The sequence below is a fragment of the Chlorocebus sabaeus genome, chromosome 20, assembly GCF_047675955.1.
Source record: "Chlorocebus sabaeus isolate Y175 chromosome 20, mChlSab1.0.hap1, whole genome shotgun sequence".
Classification (NCBI taxonomy): Eukaryota; Metazoa; Chordata; class Mammalia; order Primates; family Cercopithecidae; genus Chlorocebus; species Chlorocebus sabaeus.
Window position 1 is genome coordinate 28,825,291 of NC_132923.1, and position 20,174 is coordinate 28,845,464.

The window sequence follows — 20,174 nt, forward strand, 5'->3', positions numbered from 1 at the left end:
ACCATTTTCCTTCCTCACCTTGAAATAAGTAAGCTATTTTTGCCCTTCTGAAGAGGCAGAGAGGCTAAGCATGGTTGTTGAAGACACATGACTTTGTGGTTAGAATCCATCACTTTTCACTGGATATACCTGAGAGAGAGGCTAGGCAACATCTAATTACTGGGAACGTGCATATGTGGAGACAAGAATTTACTGACTCCCTGGCCTCCTTTTCACACACTATGTCCCCCAATTTGCTAAGTTACCAGTTTCAGGGAATGCCCTGCTATCCATCCAGTGCCCAAGGCAGAGAGAGGTGCGGTTATAATTCTGAAGTCTTCTCTTTTCTCTCCCACTGCTTCCCCACACACGGTCAATCAATTACCAAATATTTCTTTTCCGTGTTATCTCCTAGAGTTCTTCCCATTTCTCCTTCTACTATCCTAGTCTAAATCCCATCATTTCTTGTTAAATTATATGATAATGTCCTGATTGTCCTTGTCTTGTCTTCCTATGCCATATCATCTCTCTAGTAAGAAGAAAAACATTTAATTCTATATGCTGCAAAAATGGAGTTAGTATATCATAGTAGTTAAGGATATGAGCCCTGTAGCCAGAATGTCTGGATTTGAATCCTGACTCCATTACTTTGGCAAAAGCAGTTATGTAAACGTTGATAAATCTCTAAGCCTCAGTATGTATTAAAAAAAATTAAAACTTTTCTGATTGGATTGTTGTGAGGATTGAGTGGCATAAACATTTAGCATAGAGCTTGACACATAGCAAGCATTTAAACATCACTGCAACACCAATAATCATAAAATGCAAAGCTGAGTATTCCACTTTCCTTTGGTGCTTTTTTTTTTTTTTTTTTCCAGACAGTCTCACTTTGTTGCTCAGGCTGGAGTACAGTGGGGGTTATCTCAGCTCACTGCAACCTGCATTTCCCAGGTTCAAGAGATTATCATGCCTCAGCCTCCCCAGTAGTTGGGACTACAGGCGTGCGCCACCACACACAGCTAATCTTTGCATTTTTAGCAGAGATGAGGTTTTGCCTTGTTGGCCAGGCTGGTCTCGAACTCCTGACCTCAGGTGATCTGCCCACCTCAGCCTCCTGAAGTGTTGGGATTACAGGTGTGAGCCACTGTGCCTGGCCTCGAGTTTTCTAATTAAGACCTTTTAACCTCATCACTTCTAGGATAAAGCCAAGATCCCTTTGGCATGCCATGGACATCTCAACTCCCCTCTCCTGTTCCTTTTCTCAGTGCTCTTGTCCAGAGAAGTGTCCATCTCAACCACTTCCACTGCCCCAAGTGGTCCATGCTTTCATGCACATTCTTTGCCATTTACCTGGAACACCCTCTCACTACAAGTCTGGAAATTGCCTTTCTGCCTTCTAAACACCAACCACCCCTTCTCTTTGTGTAGGTGACTCCCACTCATCCTTTCTTACCTCATGTATCAGTTATTCTGGAAAGCTGTCCCTGATACCCTAGGGCTCTCAAGGAGCATCTGAATGTATTCTTCATTGCACTTGCCAAACTGTTGTGTAACCATGTCCTCACTTGTCTGTATGTTCTGTCGGACTATAATAAGCCTTTGAGGGTGGAGTCTGGATTGTGTTTGTTTTTCTTGTACCCAGTTCTTGGCATTTTTATTCAGTTAACATTTGTTTAATATATTAATAAATCACTACCCAATTGGGAATTTGTTTTATGGAGTTTCATTATGCCTAGTGCAGAGGAGGCACCTCATCAATATTTGCTAAATGAGGATGCACGGCTATTTAAACTTTTGTGTATCCTTAATTGGCAACTCCTATATGGATACATTGAATATTTAAAGAAATTTAACGTTATTTAATCCTAAGTCCTGAAATTCTAAATTCTAACAAATTCTAAAGTTAACTCATGTAAATAAGTTAGATGATTTAGCAAAGTTGTACAACTTTTTTTTTTGTCAAAAATAGATATGGTTATGAAACAGTGAGCTGGATTTGCCCTTGTGAGTCATAAACTGTCTCAGAAGGCAGTATATTTGAAGCTGCTTCAGATGATTCAAAGGTCTAGCAGATAGCTTCTAATCTCAAAGAATGAATAGACTGGGAAAAAGACTTACACTCGAGTAATGTTGTGCCAAAACACCATGGGTAGCCATAAAATCATACATTCATCAGTTTTCTTCAGTCATCTCAATTTTCTTTTTGTCTGAACACAGTGAGATAAGAGTTGGCTTATTATGCACTCCACAAAGAAAATTATAGAATTTTCTGAGAGGAACATTAGATGCCACTTAGGCCAATCCTTTGTATATGAGCCTTTCTGTTGCAAGTGATAGATTGCTTAAGCAAATGGTGGAGGTATTTGTTCTTCTCATGTAATTGGCTCTTGTATTCTAGGAGCAGCTTGGTGGTTTCCAAATACTATTTATTGTATAAATGAAAACAAGACTCACTTGGAGAAATGGCTGATTCCAGAACTACAGTAGCGAAAATGTGAGATGTGCCTGGGACAACTTGATATATTAATTATGTCAAAAGGAAACATGAACCAATTTGAAGGGACTCCCAGTGGCTGAATGTGGGACAATATGAGCATTAAAAAAGTAATCATGGCAATTGATTATTACACAAAGAGAAAAAAGGGAAGTCAGGGGAAGCTTTTTTTTTTTTTTTTTTACAAAAGAATACTAGCATATAAATGAGAAAAGAATGATAAAGTTAGAAAAATCACTATTTTAAAGTCTCATGTGGAATAATTGAAGCAAGGATGATCAAGGAATACTAATCCCATTGTGAAAAAGTATTGGGAAATAGGACAGCCACATGGTACCACATCTTCACCCCTGCGCTACTTACTGCTATCAAGGGGGGACACATACATTTACAATGGAGAGATGTGACAGTAACCATCTTAACTAAATGATTGAGTTTAGCCTCAGTAACGATGGGGCACCCTAACATTTTGTGTCTTCTGATGTGATGAAATATGAAGTTCACAGTATGAGGTACTTTTATCAAAACCGTTTAATTTGAATCTAGGTTTAGCTTTCAATTCACAGGACATACAAGTGAAAGAATAATAGGTTTAATGATACCATGAAGAAACAACCAAACAAATGCAGAATTTGGGACATTTTGTGAGTCAACCAGCCTGGACTCTTCAAAAAGTCAGTGTCATTAAAGAAGAATAAAGGCAAAAGGATTTTTAGATTAAAAGATACTGAAAAGGTGAAACCACCAAATGCAGTGGGTAAAACATGACTGGATCCTAGGCTGGGGAAAAAATAGTACTAAAAGTGGGCAATTGAGGAAATTTGAATATTGAATGGATATTACATAATATGAAATTATTGTTAATTTTTTTAGATAGAATGGTATTGTTGATCTGTAGGAAAAATGTCCTTATTCCCAGGAGTTGCATGTAGAGTCAGAGTATTTAGGAGTCAAGTGTTATCTGTAATTCATTTTCAAATAGCTCAGCAAAATAAATTTTGTAAATATATAAAGGGTATAGATGCAAAAGCATATATAGCACTATGTTGCAATTGTTGCATGTAGATGGAATGGTCATTGTATTATTCTTTCAACTTTTGTTCTGAAATTCAAAAAAATAAAATAAATAAACTGGAAAAAAATCAGTATGGTAAAAGCAAAGGAAAAGTCCTGGAGAGGACTGCTGGCAGGCTGGCAGGCTCACTTTCTCTATTCCTCAGCTCTGCTCCTATACGTGCGCAGAGCCAAACACTTGTGAGCATTGAGTGAAGTGTGAGCCTAGTATTATTAGTCACATTTTGGAGCACTGGGAAAATCTCTTGATACATTTAATAGAGAAGCTCGAGGAAGAGCTTTGTCTTGTTCATTTTTAACATTTCTAGTGTGTGTAATGTTGTAGGAATTCAAAAACTGTTGACTGAAAAATACATAAATAAAGGGGTGACCAAATTTGAGGATTGCCTGGAAAAGTGAGAGTATATAAGTGACTTTCAAATTCAGTAAATATTTGTGGAATTTAGTAGAACTGAACTAGTTAAGGGACAAGTAAGTTTAAGATGAATTCCAGAAGTAAGGGGAAGGCCTCTTTTTAAATCTTCTGTGCATGCAATATTTCAGATTGTTTTAACTTTTAGTGATAATACTTGCTTTTCTGAATTAGTGATCAAAGCCCTTTAGTGGAAGTCCTCTGCAGCTTTCCCTACAGGTGGGGATAGTTTGAGTTTGGTGAGAAATCTTTGGAGGGTGGCATGTGCAATTATGCTTTGTTCCTTGGTGAGCTATGAGTTGGGCACTTAATTATGTAAACGATATTGCAAGAGAGCAGTTGCATAATCCCCAAGAGAGTAATTATTATCTGTCCTGGCAGAATGCAAGGCTTTTAATCTGTAAATAAGCAATTCTGTGTGGAAGAGCTACATGCAGAGTGATTCTGTGTCTTAAAGGTCTCTTATGAATTTTTTAAAGTGAAAGCAGTAACTGCATGTGCTGATTAACTGCTGCCTTTGTGTTTCAAAGGGTTTGTGATGCTTCCCTTGTGGTTTTAATCCCTCCTGAAATATTTAAGCCTCTGAGAATGATTCCTGTAAAGGGTAAAGTGTGTCTAAGTTAAGCCTATAAATAATCCGAATGTTTCAGATATATTAATAGATGAAGTGAAAAACATATGCTTTCTGCAAATTGAAAAAAAAAAGAAACAAGATAAACAATGAAATAAGACAGTGGCAACACTTTTAAAAAAGCAGAGACACAATAATTAGCTAACATGTTGCTCACTTTTTCATGGTTAATAGTTTTTTTTTCCATTTTTTAAACTTTATTTTGGTATAACTTACATATAATAAACTGCATTTATTTAAAGTTTTCACACGTGTATATTTTTAAAAATATGTGCCAATGCAGTTAGGGTGTGTGTGTATTTTGCTTAGGTGGATCTGAGTCTTTTAGACACTGAAAGCAAATTTTAAATTTTGTTTTTTAAGTAGTCAGTAGCATCTGCCTTCCCTCCTATCTCCCTGTTAATAGTGTGGATGAGCTGACCATGCTCTTCTCTAAGGTCAGCTGCTGCACTTCAACACTTGATCTCTCCCCACTTCACCTAATCAGGACTACATTTGGGGAACTGTCCTCTTTCCTTTGTGACCAACTTTCCCCTCTCTATCAAGTTATTCCCATCAAAACAGAAACATGTTATGGCATCTTCAGCTGTTTCTTAAAACTCTTGACCATTTCTTTGTTCTCCTCTGCAGCAAAACTCAGGAGTCTATATTCTGTCTTCACTTCCTTTTCTCTCTTTGTCTCTGAAACCAGCTCCAAGAAGCCTTTCACCCCACTCCTCCATATAGAGCCTGCTTTTGTCAAGGCACCCGTGACTTTCACACTGCCAAAATCCACGGGTAGCACTTAGTCTAAATCCTAGTCGGCCATCTGCAGCATCTGATATAGTTTTTCACTTCCTTCATCTAGAAACACTTTCTTTAGTTGGCTTCAGGAAAACCCTATCTCCTGGTTTTCCTACTTCCTCACTGGTCACTCTTACTAAGACTCCTTTGTGAGCTCCTCTTTTCCTGATCCTTTACAGTTCTTGACCCAGGTAGTCTCTTCTTTGCTCTTTCCCAAAGTCATTTCAGCCAATGTCATGGTTAAACAGTTCTTTGTACACTAAAGACTCCCATATTTCTGTTTGAAGTACACACCTATTTCCTGAACTCCACACTTACTGGATGACTAATAGGCCTCTCAGATTTAACACAGTCAAAAAGTGACCACACTCTGGTCTTCCCACAGTTGTCTCTCACCTGGGATATTGCAAGAGCCTTCTGTCTGGTTTTCCCGCCTCCATCCTAGCTGCAGCCCCTTTCGCTCTATATTCAGCACAACAGGCCAAAAAGATCTTTTTAACCCATCAGATTATGTCCTCCTTTTGGCCAGGGCCTCCAATGACCTCCCATATCAGTCAGAGTAAAAACTGGCCAATAAGGATCTTCATCATCTGACCCCACTAGCTTTCCATCTCTCCTCCTTTTTCCCCTATTACTCACTCTGCCTTGCTGCATCGACCCCTTTCTCAACACGCTCAGAGGCCTCTATGTCCGGACCTTGGTATGGGACACTTCTTTAGGCTGGGCTGTTGTGTGCTACGGTTCTCCATGGCTTGCTCCTTTTGCACCTCAGATCCACTGTTCTCTTCTCTGTGAGACTTTCTCTAACCATCCTGTTTAAGTTCCCCCACCCAACCCCACCAACTCTCCTGATCCCTCCTCCAGGCTTTATTTTTCTCTGTTGCGCTTACCGTCATATGAAAGTGAAAATACTTGCTTTTTTGTGTTTGTTGCTCTGTCCGTTTTATCTGTCTTTTCATATTAGAATGTAAGTTTCACGAGGGTAGAATTTGCCTTGGTCACAGCTGTATCACCTGTGCCCGAGAGGGACTGCATGCTCAGTCAGTACTGCTGAATGAGTAATTGAAAAGTAACCTCAAAGGCTGCTTGATGCTTTCTTGTCATTTTTAGAGCAGTCTGAGTGTTCCAGAGGATAGATAGCATTCAGAATAATTAACTATATGCTAACAGCTCTTTTCCATTCCTCAGTTTCTCTGTTTGAAGAACATAAGGACATTTCTCACGGCCTGTTGTGAGGCATTTGGAATGAGGAAAAGTGAACTCTTCGAGGCATTTGACCTGTTTGATGTTCGTGACTTTGGAAAGGTAATTATACTTCATTTTTAATATTACTTTTTAACTGGAAAGCATATAAGCAAATCGTTTCAAATCTAGAAGTAGGGCATGTGACTTAAGTGGCTTATGTATCTGCATTATATAGTTAAATTTCACATGTAGATGGCTTACGAAAACCAAAAAAAAAAAAAAAAAAACCAAAAACCACACACATACAACAACACTACCAAAAAATTAGCATCTACTTTCCAAATGAGATTAGAATTATTTTGTAATTAAAATCATACACGGGAGGGAATCTTTTCTCCAGAGATAATTTTTTTCTGCTGGTTACCTCAGAGGGTAGGGTTACTATTATCTGCCCGTTAGGCTGATCCCTGGGGGCTCAGGCCTAAGAACCACTATTCTTTTCCTCCAGTCTTCTCTATATCTGAAAACTTCTAATTTTTGGAAGTTGAGAATATTCTGTTGTCGTTTTCTCTATTTTGATACTTGGTTAGGTGACTCGGAGAATACATGAATCTCAGGTGTTCGAGATTGTTGAATAATTTCTGTTGCTTGAATTTCAGCAGATACTTGTTGGATTTCAAGGACATTTTTCACATGGAAATTGTTTTAATATTTACTGTTATGTGTATGCACACTAAACACGTGTATAATAAGTGAAACAAATCATCCTTTCAAAAATTATGATCATTTATTATGAAGTGAACAGACATAAACCTCTCACAAGTAACTAGCTATAAAATAGGTAATTAAGGTGGCAGGACTTTAGTCCATGCTGATGTAATTGCATTATGAAAATAAGCAAATAAGGAGGAAAAAACTAGTTCTATTAAGAAGTTTGTCCTTACTCTTGTAATTCAGGTGCTAGTGTCTTATCAACAGGCTGTTTGAGAGTACACATTTTTTGATCTCTGAGATGTAATATTTTCATTAGAAAATAACCAGTGGATTGCTCTTCGCTAAACAGCATAAACTTGAGATGGAAATATAAGAAATTTGATGCTGAAATACAGTGCATATGGGGAAGCCACTCTACCTGGGGAGGGGGAAGGCCCTGGTTCTCTCTCTGGTCTTAACCTGTGGTCATTTTGCGATCTAGAAGTCACCAGTCTTCTCGGGTATCAGGCTGCCTGCCAGCTTGGAAAGCTGTACAGAAGGAAGGGGGAGGGGGTAAGAATGTGGTTTCTAAGATTCCTTTAATCTCTGGAAAGCTGTGATTTGACTGTCTTGGGGTTCTTGGGGTCCAAAAAGTGGTGGAGGATAGAAGATGATAATGAGTCCAAGGAACTGAAAACCAAGCCCCTAGTAAGGAAATGGGAGCACATTTGTCTGTGGCCACGAAGCACAGGTGAGGTGGACACTTCTGTAAGCTGTTGGCCCTGAAAAACACCAGAGATATTTCTGGTTTTATTTTTCTTTTATCCTTCCCCTATTCCTCCTGCACCTTTAAAAAAATCTTTTTTGATTTTCCTTTATTTTCACCCTCTCTTTTGGTGAAATGAAAAATGAAAATGAATTGGGGAAATGAAAAATGAAAAAGTCTTGGCTTTTTAAAGCTCATAAGGAACTATTTATTTTTCATTTAAATTTGCAAGAAATGGTGTTGATAAGTGTTGGAAAAATATATAAATACTTTAAAATGCATGGTGTTGTTCTACTGGAATGAGATTGCATGCTAGATTGATTAGACAATGGAAGCTTTGTAGGAGAGTTGATAATACAAAAAATTGAATGTGAAAGCACAAACTGTATGCTTCTCAAGGATAAATGTATTTTTGACTGCTTAAAATATTTTAGCAGTGGTAGATCTGAAACAGAATTAAACATGAGATTGTGGTTTAGAAATTGAACCTACATTATAGTCACTTACATTTTGCTATGGCCAAGATTGGAGTAGCTATCTCTTTAGAACTGTATGATCTAAAGAAAACACTGAAAGTTAAAGAACTTGTGATATCACTTCATAATTTACCGACACTGATAATATTAAGCATTATATACTCTAAGTAAAAACTGCCAATACCAACACTATTTAACACTTAAAATATGCAGTTTCAATCTTCATGTATAATTTTTAAAATTGTGACATCATTAGGAGGTAGGTATTACATTTTGTTTTCATTGTACAGATGAGAAAATCTGCATCCCAAATCACATATCTATTGGGGATTGAAGCAGCAGTTTGAACTCAAGTCTAGCTGATTCTCTACTACTGCTGTACCATAGTGCAAACATTCACATAGCATATAACATGTGCTTTGTGTACATTGAGGGAATCAGCACGTCAATCCCAACATGTGGGTACTATTATTTTTCCCATTTATAGGTCCTAGCTTGTGGGTAACGGAACTGAAATAATTCCTGTAGTTTTAAATTTTTAAGTTGAAAAAATGTGAATAGAGTGTTAATTCAGCAGAAAAATAATTTCTAATGTCGTGAATATATACATTTTAACAGGATGTGGATAGGTTATTTTCCTCCATTCCTTAGGATTTAATTAAATTTTCTATTAAAATGAGAAACATCTATGTGTGCTCTTCTCTCTGCCTCAATTCCTACATTGGTAAATCTGGAATTCATGTGTATTTGGCACCTTTTTGCCAAAAAATGTATTAATTATGATAGCAGCACTTAGTGTTTTTATAGCATTTGAAGTTTTCAGAGTGCTTAATATTACTGACTTCATTTGATTCTCATAATCTTGTGAAGACATTCTTCAGATGAGGAAGCTAAGACATGAGGAAGTGCTTAGATAGTGATTCAAGGGTTTCCTTGCTTGGGAAGAGGAACAAGATCTGGAGCTCAGGCCTCTGGCTTCTCAGTCCTGTTTTTCTTGTCCACTGTCTGTGTTTTGGGTCTCACTGCTCTGTGGATGGTCAGGGAAAAGGATGAACTTATAGAAGAAAATTAAAGGAATTTATAAAATTAAAAAACACAGGTGATGTGTTACTTGGCATCTAATTATATTTTAGAAAGAAAGGAAAGATTTAGGATACTGCATGAGTCTGCAGCCCGGTGGTGGTTAAAGTTGTTAACTCTAAATAGGCATGTGATTCACCGATTCTCATCTATACACGTGCAATCAATTCTTAGCTACACTGTCCTCCCCCTTTTCTCATTGTGGTGTTTTCTGCTCACTAATCTTTGTCCAAGCTCTCCCTCTCTTTGGGGTTTAGGAAATTTATTTTGAATCTTAGGCTTGATATGGATGTGTTTTCTTTTGGAAAATCCTGGAAACAGTGTTAACACAAATAATAATTTGTATTTTGTGAGATGGTGAAGAGCATCCATTTGGGCTCCTCTAGCAGAGCTTATGATGATTCTGCCTTTCAGTGCTACCTTTAATTCTTAGCATTGAGCTATTTCCTCAATAGTAATTCACTTCCAACTCCACCAACATCAACAAAAGTTAGAATAGTTTGAAATGCTTTCTATACTTTTTTTTAAAAATCACACAGGAAAGAGGAGTGAGTTTAGTAACTTGAACTCATTTAAGAGTCAGCAGAGGCCTTGAAGTTAAATATGACTCTCACTCTTCAGGGTTGTTAAATATTGAAAAAAGTTCCTGAAAGAGGGAGACTTCTTATCTAAGACTGCTGAGGCCTAGTCGGGAGAGAGGGGGAATGGGGGGTGTTGAGGGTTTATGTTTTGAAAAACAATTTACTTTCTTTCTTTTGAAAAAAGATGAATCTCTTTCTGGCTTTCTGGTAACAAAAATAAGTAAAATCTTGTTAGTTAACTTATTTGCTTAAGAAATGTAATTAAAATGTTTTTCCTGGCATAATATTAGAAATACACTATTATTTTTTGACATCGTGACAGTATCTGTAACTTTGTTCATTTCCATACTGTATATAAAGAATTTTCCATAACTGTTTCAATCTTCATTTTATGGTTAACTCACTTTTTGGAAATGTTTCCTACTGAGCCGTCTCTTGGCACATTTACCGTGCAGAAGCACATGGGATTTTTTCTTTAATGAGACAATTTCTAGAGGGTAATAGAAGTCAGGCTGACACTGTCCAGATGAGTGATTATAGTCAGCCTCCTTACCCTGCCTCTGGGTGAGTGTAAAGGGCCTGCTTCCCATGACACACAGTGTAAAGTGATATGTTTTCTTAAATCAAAGAGTATCCACACCTGGCCAGTGGTAGGTCCAGTTGATTTGAATTGCAATAGGATAGTTTCATCATGTTCAGGTTCAGCACAGGCACTGTCAAAAGGAATTCAGAGCATCAGCTTAGGGGTGAGTCAGGGATATAGGTAAGAAAATTATTGGGAGAGAGAGAGAAAGAGTTGTATTTTAGTTAAGAATTGAACTAAAGAGCTTCTTCACAGCAAAATGAACAGTCAGCAGAGTAAACAGACAACCCACAGAGCAGGAGAAATTCTTCACAATTTATACATCAAACAAAGGACTAATATCAAAAATCTATAAGGAACTCAAACAAATTAGCAAGAAAAATAAAACAATCCCATCAAAAAGTGGACTAAGAACATGAATAGACAATTCTCAAAAGAAGACATACAAATGGCCAACGAATGTATGAAAAAATGTTCAGTATCATTAATGGTCAGAGAAATGCAGATCAAAACCATGATGGGATACCACCTTACTCCTGTAAGAATGGCCATAATTAAGAAATCAAAAAATAATAGATTTTGACATGGATGTGGTAATCAGGGAACACTTCTACACTGCTGGTGGGAGTGTAAACTAGTACAACCACTATGGAAAACAGTGTGGAGATTCCTTAAACAACTAAAAGTAGAACTACCATTTGATCCAACAGTCCCACTACTGCGTATCTACCCAGGGGAAAATAAGTTATTATATGAAAAAGATACTTGCGCACCCATGTTTATAGCAGCACAATTCACAATTGCAAAAATGTGGAATCAGCCCAAATGCCCATCTATCAGTGTGGATAAAGAATTTGTATGTAGAGATGGAATACTACTCAGCCATACAAAGGAACGAATTAATGGCATTTGCAGCAACCTGGATGGAACTGGAGACTATTATTCTAAGTGAAGTAACTCAGGAATGGAAAACCAGACATTGTGTGTTGTCACTCATATGTGGGAGCTAAGCTATGAGGATGCAAAGGTGTAAGAATGATACAGTGGACTTGGGGCTCAGGGGAAAGTGTGAAAAGGAGGTGAGGGATAAAAGACTACAAACTGGGTTCAGTGTATACTGCTTGGGTGATGGGTGCACCAAAATCTCACAAATCGCCACTAAAGAACTTACTCATGTAACCAGATACCACTTGTTCCCCCAAAATCTGTGGAAATAAAAAATTAAAAAGCAAAACAATACATGGTTTCTGAGTTGGATCTTGGTTTGGAATCCAGTTAAGCTCCCTGTTAGTAGATAGTCTTGGGCAAGTAACTTAGCTTCTTTGAGCTTCAGTTTCCTCATCCATGTATTGAGTTTAGGTGAGTATTAAATGAAATCATGTATGTCAAGTGCTTAACTGAGTGTCAAGGTCCAAGGTAAGTACTCTTGTTGTTACTGTTATTACCACTATTATTATTTTTAATGGTTGTGGGATTCGTTGGTAAACATAGGTGTCGAATTTTGAATTAAGTGCAAGAGATCTAATGATATTAGAAGGGTGAGATAAGAAATAAAATTTATTCTTTCTAATGCTGTATAGCACTATTCTAGTTTATTTTGCACAATCATCTTTTCTCTTTCCTTCTGTGGCCTTGGATCTTCTTTGAGAAACTGCACTTTCCTCCTTCTCAATTATAGAGTTTGGATGGTTTAATCAATTATATCCCATGCCTTTGACCACATAGTGATGGTTCAGGAATGGGGTGAGTCACTCAGTTGCGACCAATAGGACATTTGTAAGGGTAGTTTTATTTTTCTCTAGTCTGAGGCTTTGAGGAGCTGTAGCCATCCGGGTACCACATGGAGTTTCAAAATAGACCCAGTTCAGAGGAAATAGAGTTGAAGATGAACCTAGTGACACCATGTGAAGTGGGAATCAATGTTGTGCTCAAAGCTGAATATATATCTATAGGTTTTTCCATGAACCAATACATTCCTCCTTTCCTCATTTTTGAGCCAGTTTTCACTAGTTCTCTCAACCAAGAGTAAGAGAAATCTAAGTGATTCACTGTGTTTCACCAGTTAAATGATTTCAGGTTTGTAGATATGTTAACTTTTATTACCCAAGTTCCAGGTAATTTGGAGACCATTTGTTAAGCCTCTACATCTTCTATCTTATACTCAATAAAGACAAAGTCTCAATAAAGACAAAGTCCCAGAAAGTATTTTGCAGCATGTAAATAAGAAGTACAGTCCCAGTTTCATAGTAAATGCTTTCTTTTCCTTACCGTTGATTCCAGAAATATCATAGATCTTGAGGTTGAGAAGGTCACTGCAGGCATCCTGACAAGCTATTTGAGAGCCTGCAGTGGTTTACTACTACCTGTCTAATCTTTGTGAAATCTGCCTGGCTTTCCCTGTCACAAGAAAACCCTCCCAAGCAAAGGCTCCTGAGCCTTTCTTGGCTACAGGTGGCCCCAGGGACCTCACCTTGGCATGGCTTGAAAGATCCTTATTATCTAGTGCACACACATTAATCAACACCTGGAAACATTTTTTCATATATACATATGTAAGCAGGAAGAATTATTTTAGTGTGTAAATCTTTTTAGGTACTTGTTTGACATGAAACACGTTTGACATTTCTCTCTTGAAGTATTTCCCACTCAAATTATCCAGAAATCTCTGGGCTTTCTATAGTCCATGGGGCTTAAATCAGCCTTGCTTCAAAGCCCCACGGAAGCTTGATCTCTCTGTCTGCTAGTGTGGTTGCTACTGCACAAGACTGGTTCTGTGGGACAGCTTTAGTTCTCTGATGCTAGCAGTGCCCTTGTATTTTCATCCCTTCTCAACCCCATACTACCCACACAACTTTCCTTCATCCCTATAGCATTTTCGCTTTTGCATTGAGCCTGGCCAGGCCATATCTCCCTAGCTCTGTGATGAATTCTATTCAGGGACTCCTTGTATTCTGTCAGCGAGGTTGGGTCACGTCCTCATTCAGCCCTTACAGGGTACCAACTTCCAGTCTCGGAGTGGCATTTGGGATCCCCAGTATTTTTCCTCCCTCAAGGGTCTGGAATTTTCCCACAAATGAGCCAACTTTCAGCCTAGAGCTGGCTCAGCTTGGCAAGGAGTACTGTCAGGAGTCAACCTCCACTCACCAAGACCTCCTTTGCTTTGTCCCCCTGAGCAGTAGGAGGCTTGCCTGTATTTACATAACTAAGGGGGAGCTCTGCAGTGATTCCTCCCTGAACAAAGATAGCTTGTTCCAAGGCTATCTTTTTTTAGGCAGAGGAGGAGGGAACAACTTTCTAGCCTTCCCTAATATATGTGTCTGGCTGGCTGTTAACACAATTCCCGGATCATTAGCACTATTCCCCTCCTTTGTTTTTGGATCGAGTTGACCTTTTTAGCAACCTTCTCATCTTTTTCCCTTTTGTAGGGGTATTTAATGCTTGGCAGATTTTTCCATTCTTACCTCCTCTTACAGAACCTTAGTACCCGAGCCATGCAAAGACATTTTTTATACCTTAGTGATTATTCAAGTTCATTTTTTAGTCTGCTTCTAATTGTTTTTGAGTCAGTTCAGTAAACTCTTTACTCTTCTCTAAACTAAAGACTGTTGAAAACTTCTAGAATAATATTTCCCAGATAACTTTGCAAAGAATCCCATTGTCCTAAGAAATGGTAATAGGAAGACTGGAGAAAAATATTCTTGTTCCAGTGAGTTCGGTAAACACTGCATATTGTATTTATGAGATATAGCATAGTAAAGGAACCGAAAAGTCCTGCAGTGAGAAAAACAAACTTTTGTTTACTCCAGAATTTCTCATATTTGCACATGATATTAGGTATTTAGGTGTCATGCTATTCAGGTATCACATGATTGCTTCAAACTTCTTATGTAGAAAACTGAAGTACTTTTTTTTTTTTTTCCTGTGGAGACTTATTTCTATTTTGGTAATGTTCCTTGTTTTGTTCACCCTGCCAGGAACTAAATGGTTACAAATGCCTTTTTTTTTTTTTTTTTTTTTTTGGGATGGAAGTCTCGCTCTGTTGCCCAGGCTGGAGTACAGTGGCACAATCTTGGCTCATTGCAGCCTCAGCCTCCCAGGTTCAAGCGATTCTCCTGCCTCAGCTTTCCGAGTGGCTGGGGCTACAGGTGTGCACCGTCAAGCCTGGGTAATTTTTTGTATTTTTAGTAGAGGCGGGGTTTTGCCATGTTGGCCAGGCTGGTCTTGAACTCCTGACCTCAGGTGATCCACCCGCCTCTGCCTCCCAAAGTGCTGGATTATAGGCGTGAGCCACCACACCCAGCCAAAATGCCTTTTCTTTAACCCTCCTTGCTTTTGCCTTTAGTTGAGGTACTTATCACTGGGATTATTGAAATTGTCTTCTAGGTGTCTTCTTGCCATCAGTTTTGAATAGTTTCGAGCTAATCTTCAAGATAATCTTCCAAAAATGTAGATCTGATCATTTTACTCATGGGTTTGTCTGCAGGGGAAGGTATCTGAGTTACCAGTGGCGAATCTGTACAGGTCAACAGGAATCTCAGTTCTTGCCTCCTCAGAAGAAATAATTCGACTGAGGGGCATAAGGCAGAAAAAGAGACCAAGGCAAGTTTCAGAGCAGGCGTGGAAGTTTATTTTAAAAGGCTTTAGAACAGGAAAGAAAGGAAAGTATGCTTGGAATAGACCCAAGCAGACACCGAGGTCAAGTGCGGTGTTTAACCTTGATCCTAGGACTTTAGAAGCTGGCCCCTTTCCCATAATTCTTCCTTTAGGGTGGGTTGCCTGCGAGCCCAGTGCCCTCCTTATCCTTGGGAAGTGAGCACACACACTGTGTTTAGGATGTTGTATGCATGCCCATCTGAGACGTTTTTCCCTTTTCTGGTGGAGTGCCCCTGGAAACTCATACTCTGCCATCTTGTCTCTTACTGCACACGCCCAGGAAATTGCTTCTCTGGTGCCTGCATTCAGTTAACACTTTAGTGCAACAGGTGTGGACCATCAGGAAGTGGCGGCCCCCCCCCCCCCCCCCCCGGCCCCAGCATCAGCTGCCACATTATCACTTTTAGAGAGGCAGTGTGATAATTGCCAAACCTTCACCTGACAGTCCTAGTGGCTGGGAGAACCCTTTCCTGCCCACTCTTGCCTGTCTAACTATCTGTAACAAGTTTAAAACTTGATAGTGGATCCCTGTTTTTTATAAGAGAATAACATCTAAACTCTTTTACAAGCCACACAAGATTCTTTAAGATCAGTCCTCTGCCTACCTTTCTAACATTATTTCTCACTTTCCTACTCCCATAAACTCGCTTGCTTAAGTCCTTCCAAATTACGAAATCATCATGACTCACCAGATTAATATTTATTAATATTGTTTTCTTTGCCTGGAATGCCCTTTCTTTTCACCTCTAGTCTCTTGTCGGCAGTGACTCAATTCAAGATCATGTATACTCATTACACTCATACACACACTGACACACTGCTTAAAATCTGAGAATATGTGCTTTATCCAGAGCTCTGGACTTAGTTGGTTCTTGGATATATTGAGTCTTCTGGGCCTGGCTTTGCTACTTGTCTCTGCTCATTCCCTCAGTTTCAACTGGGACCTTCCCCCTACTTCTCTGCCCCACAGAAATTGGACCTTGACACATTACATTGGCTCTTTTCCTCAGCTCCTCCTGAGACTTTGAGATCAAGTAAAACTGACTTTCACCCTAACCTGCCCCCAGCCACCTGTGTGCAGGAAAGTTGCTCAGCCTCTCAGAACCTTCACGTTTTGATCTGTAAAATGGCCCTGATGAGGATCCCTACTTCATGGAATTGTGGTGAAGACTGTGAATTGAATTCTGTGGGAAAAGCAACCAATGCAGTGTGGGGTAGGGGGTAAGGCTCAGTCAGAGGTAACTCCTGAGTAATTCACCTGTCACTTCCTCATTGGGAAGTATTTGTATGCCACGTGCTGCTTTATCAGGGTGGAGGAGCAGGTAGTCAAGACCCCCTGCTCTCAAGGCACTGTCACTGTCCATCACTATCCAAGTTAAGGAAACAAATTGGTAAAACATAAACAAACAAGGTAATTACAACCAGCGATAGGTGCCACTGAGGAAAGAAACAGAGTACAATGATGAGTAGCTGGAAGAAGCCACTTTAGACAGACTGGAAAGGAAAACCATTTGAAATACCGACAGCCCAGGGGGAAGAGGAGCTAGTACTACCACGCATTTACTTCTTATTTTTTGAGACAGGATTTCACCCTCCATGCCTAGGCTGGAGTGCAGTGGTGCAATCTCGGCTCACTGCACCCTCCACCTCTCTGACTGAAGCGATCCTTCCACCTCAGCCTCCCGAGTAGCTGGGACTACAGGTGCATGCCACCACAGCCGGCTATTTTTTACATTTTTTGTAGAGACAGGGTTTCACCATGTTGCCTAGACTGGCCTCAAACTCTTGAGCTCAAGTGATGCACCCACCTCAGCCTCCCAAAGTGCTTGGATTATAGGCATGAGCCACCATGACTGGCCCTTGCCCTCTTATTTAAATTAAGTTTTAAATAAGTTATAAAGCACATTTAAGTAGATTCTATCCTACCTCTTCCAGTAGATCCCCTTGGGCTAGTCCTTTAACTTGGCCTCAGTTTGTTCAACTCTGATATTCTTCTGATTCTAAAATGCCACTTATTGGTAGATGCAATACGTATACATTGCATTTAAGTAATGTTTTGCTTTGATGATTGTTAGTTGTGTAATCCTCTCTGAAAACATCAAGGCTTAGGCTTTCTCATACATTTTAGGTTGTTTATATATAGGCTCTTTTGCAGGGGCTTTTAAACCTGGGTATACTTCATTTTTGGTAATATTGACATTCCCTTAAAATTGTAAACTTTTAGAGAGAGAAAAAACTTGACTGTACATGTGCTTCTGGAGAGAGAAAGGCATTATAAAGAGCTAAAAGCGTGATAAAGATATCACCTAGATTTTACATCTGCATTTGGCATAGCTACTGAGTATATTTCCAAAACTGGAAATCTAGTTTGAGAACTGAAATCGAACTTCTCTTTGCTGTTTCAAGGATTCCTTAATATACGTATCTATATACGTAAGTAGAGGGAAAGTTATTTAGGAAGATGCTGAAGTAATCCACATGGAATTTTGGGGTTCCGCTGATAGTCCTCATAGCTTGAGCATCAGATGCAGCAGGGGCAAGCTGGATCTTGAGGTCTAACAGAGATTGGGGCCGGAGTATGAGGGCCCTTGAGGTCTTGCAGGGTCTGCACTGATTCTGACAAAGGACCAGTGAGTACTTTTTAACAGATAGACAGGAGATGACCTGCTGAGTGCTTGCTTGAGCTAAGCATTCTGTCAGTGGGGGAGGCTGTAGTGGACAATTGTAATGCTAGTGGTAGGAGGAGCAGGCTTGAGACTGAGGCAGTCTGGTTAAAAACTGATGCAGACCTTTACTAGAGCAACTGTAAAAGAGGCCTAGAGTTTGAGAGATTTGGGATGTTTAAGAATTGAAGTGAGTGGTGAGAGGATGAGAAGAGAGAACAGTGAGGCCGGGAAACCTGGCGGGGGGAGCAGGGAAAGTAGGGTTTATTGCAAGGGAAATAATGGAGCAAGAGCAAGAGTAACTTACAGTGTATTTCAAGTTAATGTAGGAGAATTCTAGTGGCATTTACTCTCAATTTCTGTAAATATATTTTACAACCAAGTCGGTATGTTTTATTTTTCTATGATTTTTGCTGTATCGTGCCATCCTAAAGTTTCCCTTTGTTCCTTCTTTTGATGTTCAGTTGGTTGCTTGGTTGGGTTTTTTTGGTACTTACTGATTATCTAGTGGAAGCTTGGTCCCTGGTAGAACACTTAGAAATTGTGGGTTTATAGTTTCTATCAAAAATGGAAAATATTTTCTTTCTGTGTAATAGGAAACCTTCTAGGAATATTTGTCTGTATTTCCAAGGCTATGGTACATATATGCTCACTAATGCACATATTCTAATTCCTAGCCTTAGTTGTTGGGCCATATCCTATCTGAGCTGTGTTCAGAGATCCTTGACCTTGTCACATTGGCTTAAGGGTAAGATGTAGTTTATCCAAGTTTCGTATGGAGGTCATTGCATCTTCATTTGCTTACAATAAATTGTTATTGTAAATATGATGGATGAGAAATCTGTAAACTGGTGAATTCCAGTGCATGAAATATTAATAGCCAATTTACTTTTCTATACAAACAGCAGCGAGGCAGAACTCTTGACCTTTGACTGTTGTGCCTGTGTATTTCCTATCAACAAGATCTCCTAGAAAAGGAGGATGGCACTTTCCATGTTTATTTTCTGTGTCTTCTTTTTTTTAATGGCTTATGCACATCTGTAGGAATAAAGGAGGCTGGTGTTTGCTTCCCATGCTTAGTGAGAGGGGTAGTGTGGGGGTGGAACTGGATGAATGCTCTCATTTGCACAGGATTAGGCAGAGGAAGTGTGCACCAGTAGTGGTATGAGCACCAAACAACTACAGGGAACAATGGTTGGCAGTCACTGCAGCTGTGTGGAGTCTGGCTGCGCAGGCTTCCTCTGGATAGAGTTTAGTTTCTGAGTCACTTGTTTTCCACTTAAAGCACCTGTGTCTTTGGAGAACTGCATTGAAGAAATATTAGTTGATTACGGGCCTTTCTCTGATTTGCCTCAATGCCAATTATAATGCTCTTTGGACATGAAAAGTTGTGCTAAATCAATATAGTGTCTGAGGACCAGTGGTGTCACGACAGGCCAGTGCATAGAGTGGTCAAAAATCATTAGGTTAGAATAAGGGAATGGTTTTTAAATCTTTCAGAGCACTCCCCACTGAAGTGTGTATGCATGTGTACACACAATTAATTTTACACAGAAATGTGCTTGGTGACCTTAGGTGTAGGCTTTACCTTGCTATTCTCATTCTTTGTTTCTGTGTAGAGGAAATGAAGGATGCTGCTTGCTGCTTCTGAGTAAGCAGGTGCCTTATAGATTGTGTGCTGAATCATTTGCACTCTTTGAGTTGTCTTTTAAAGTAGCTGCATATTTATAATTCATCTTAGACAAGATGATCAAACTAGAATGGTTGCATTAGGATATGGGCGGACACTGGACACTATTTTTATTGGTCAGTCTAGGTCAAATTTTATTGATGATTGATAGCATTGGATATGGATTGGGTAGAGTAATAAAAACATACATAGAAGGCTATAGATTCATGTTAGAATTAGCTATGCATCTGCTCCTTGTATCTATAAAATTTAACAAGGATTCTTTACCAAAATCACTGCTGATTTTTCCTAATAGCCTTAGGCTTTTGGGAAGAAGCAGCAGGAAAATTAGAATTTATTGGCTGCTAGATGATAAAGTACAGTTTCCTGGGGAGACAGCAATTTAAAATTTTAGCAAAGTTACTATGAAGTATAATGATGAAAGGGAGATG

General features: G+C 39.1%; 1 protein-coding gene across 1 annotated transcript in view; it reads left to right on the forward strand.

Annotated features, from left to right (window-relative positions):
* VAV3 (vav guanine nucleotide exchange factor 3) overlaps positions 1-20,174 on the forward strand; it is a 404,297-nt gene that overhangs the window by 82,828 nt on the left and 301,295 nt on the right. Inside the window, exon 2 of the mRNA XM_007977771.3 lies at positions 6,562-6,678. Coding sequence (XP_007975962.3) covers positions 6,562-6,678 — 117 coding nt within the window. The remainder of the gene's footprint in view (positions 1-6,561; positions 6,679-20,174) is intronic.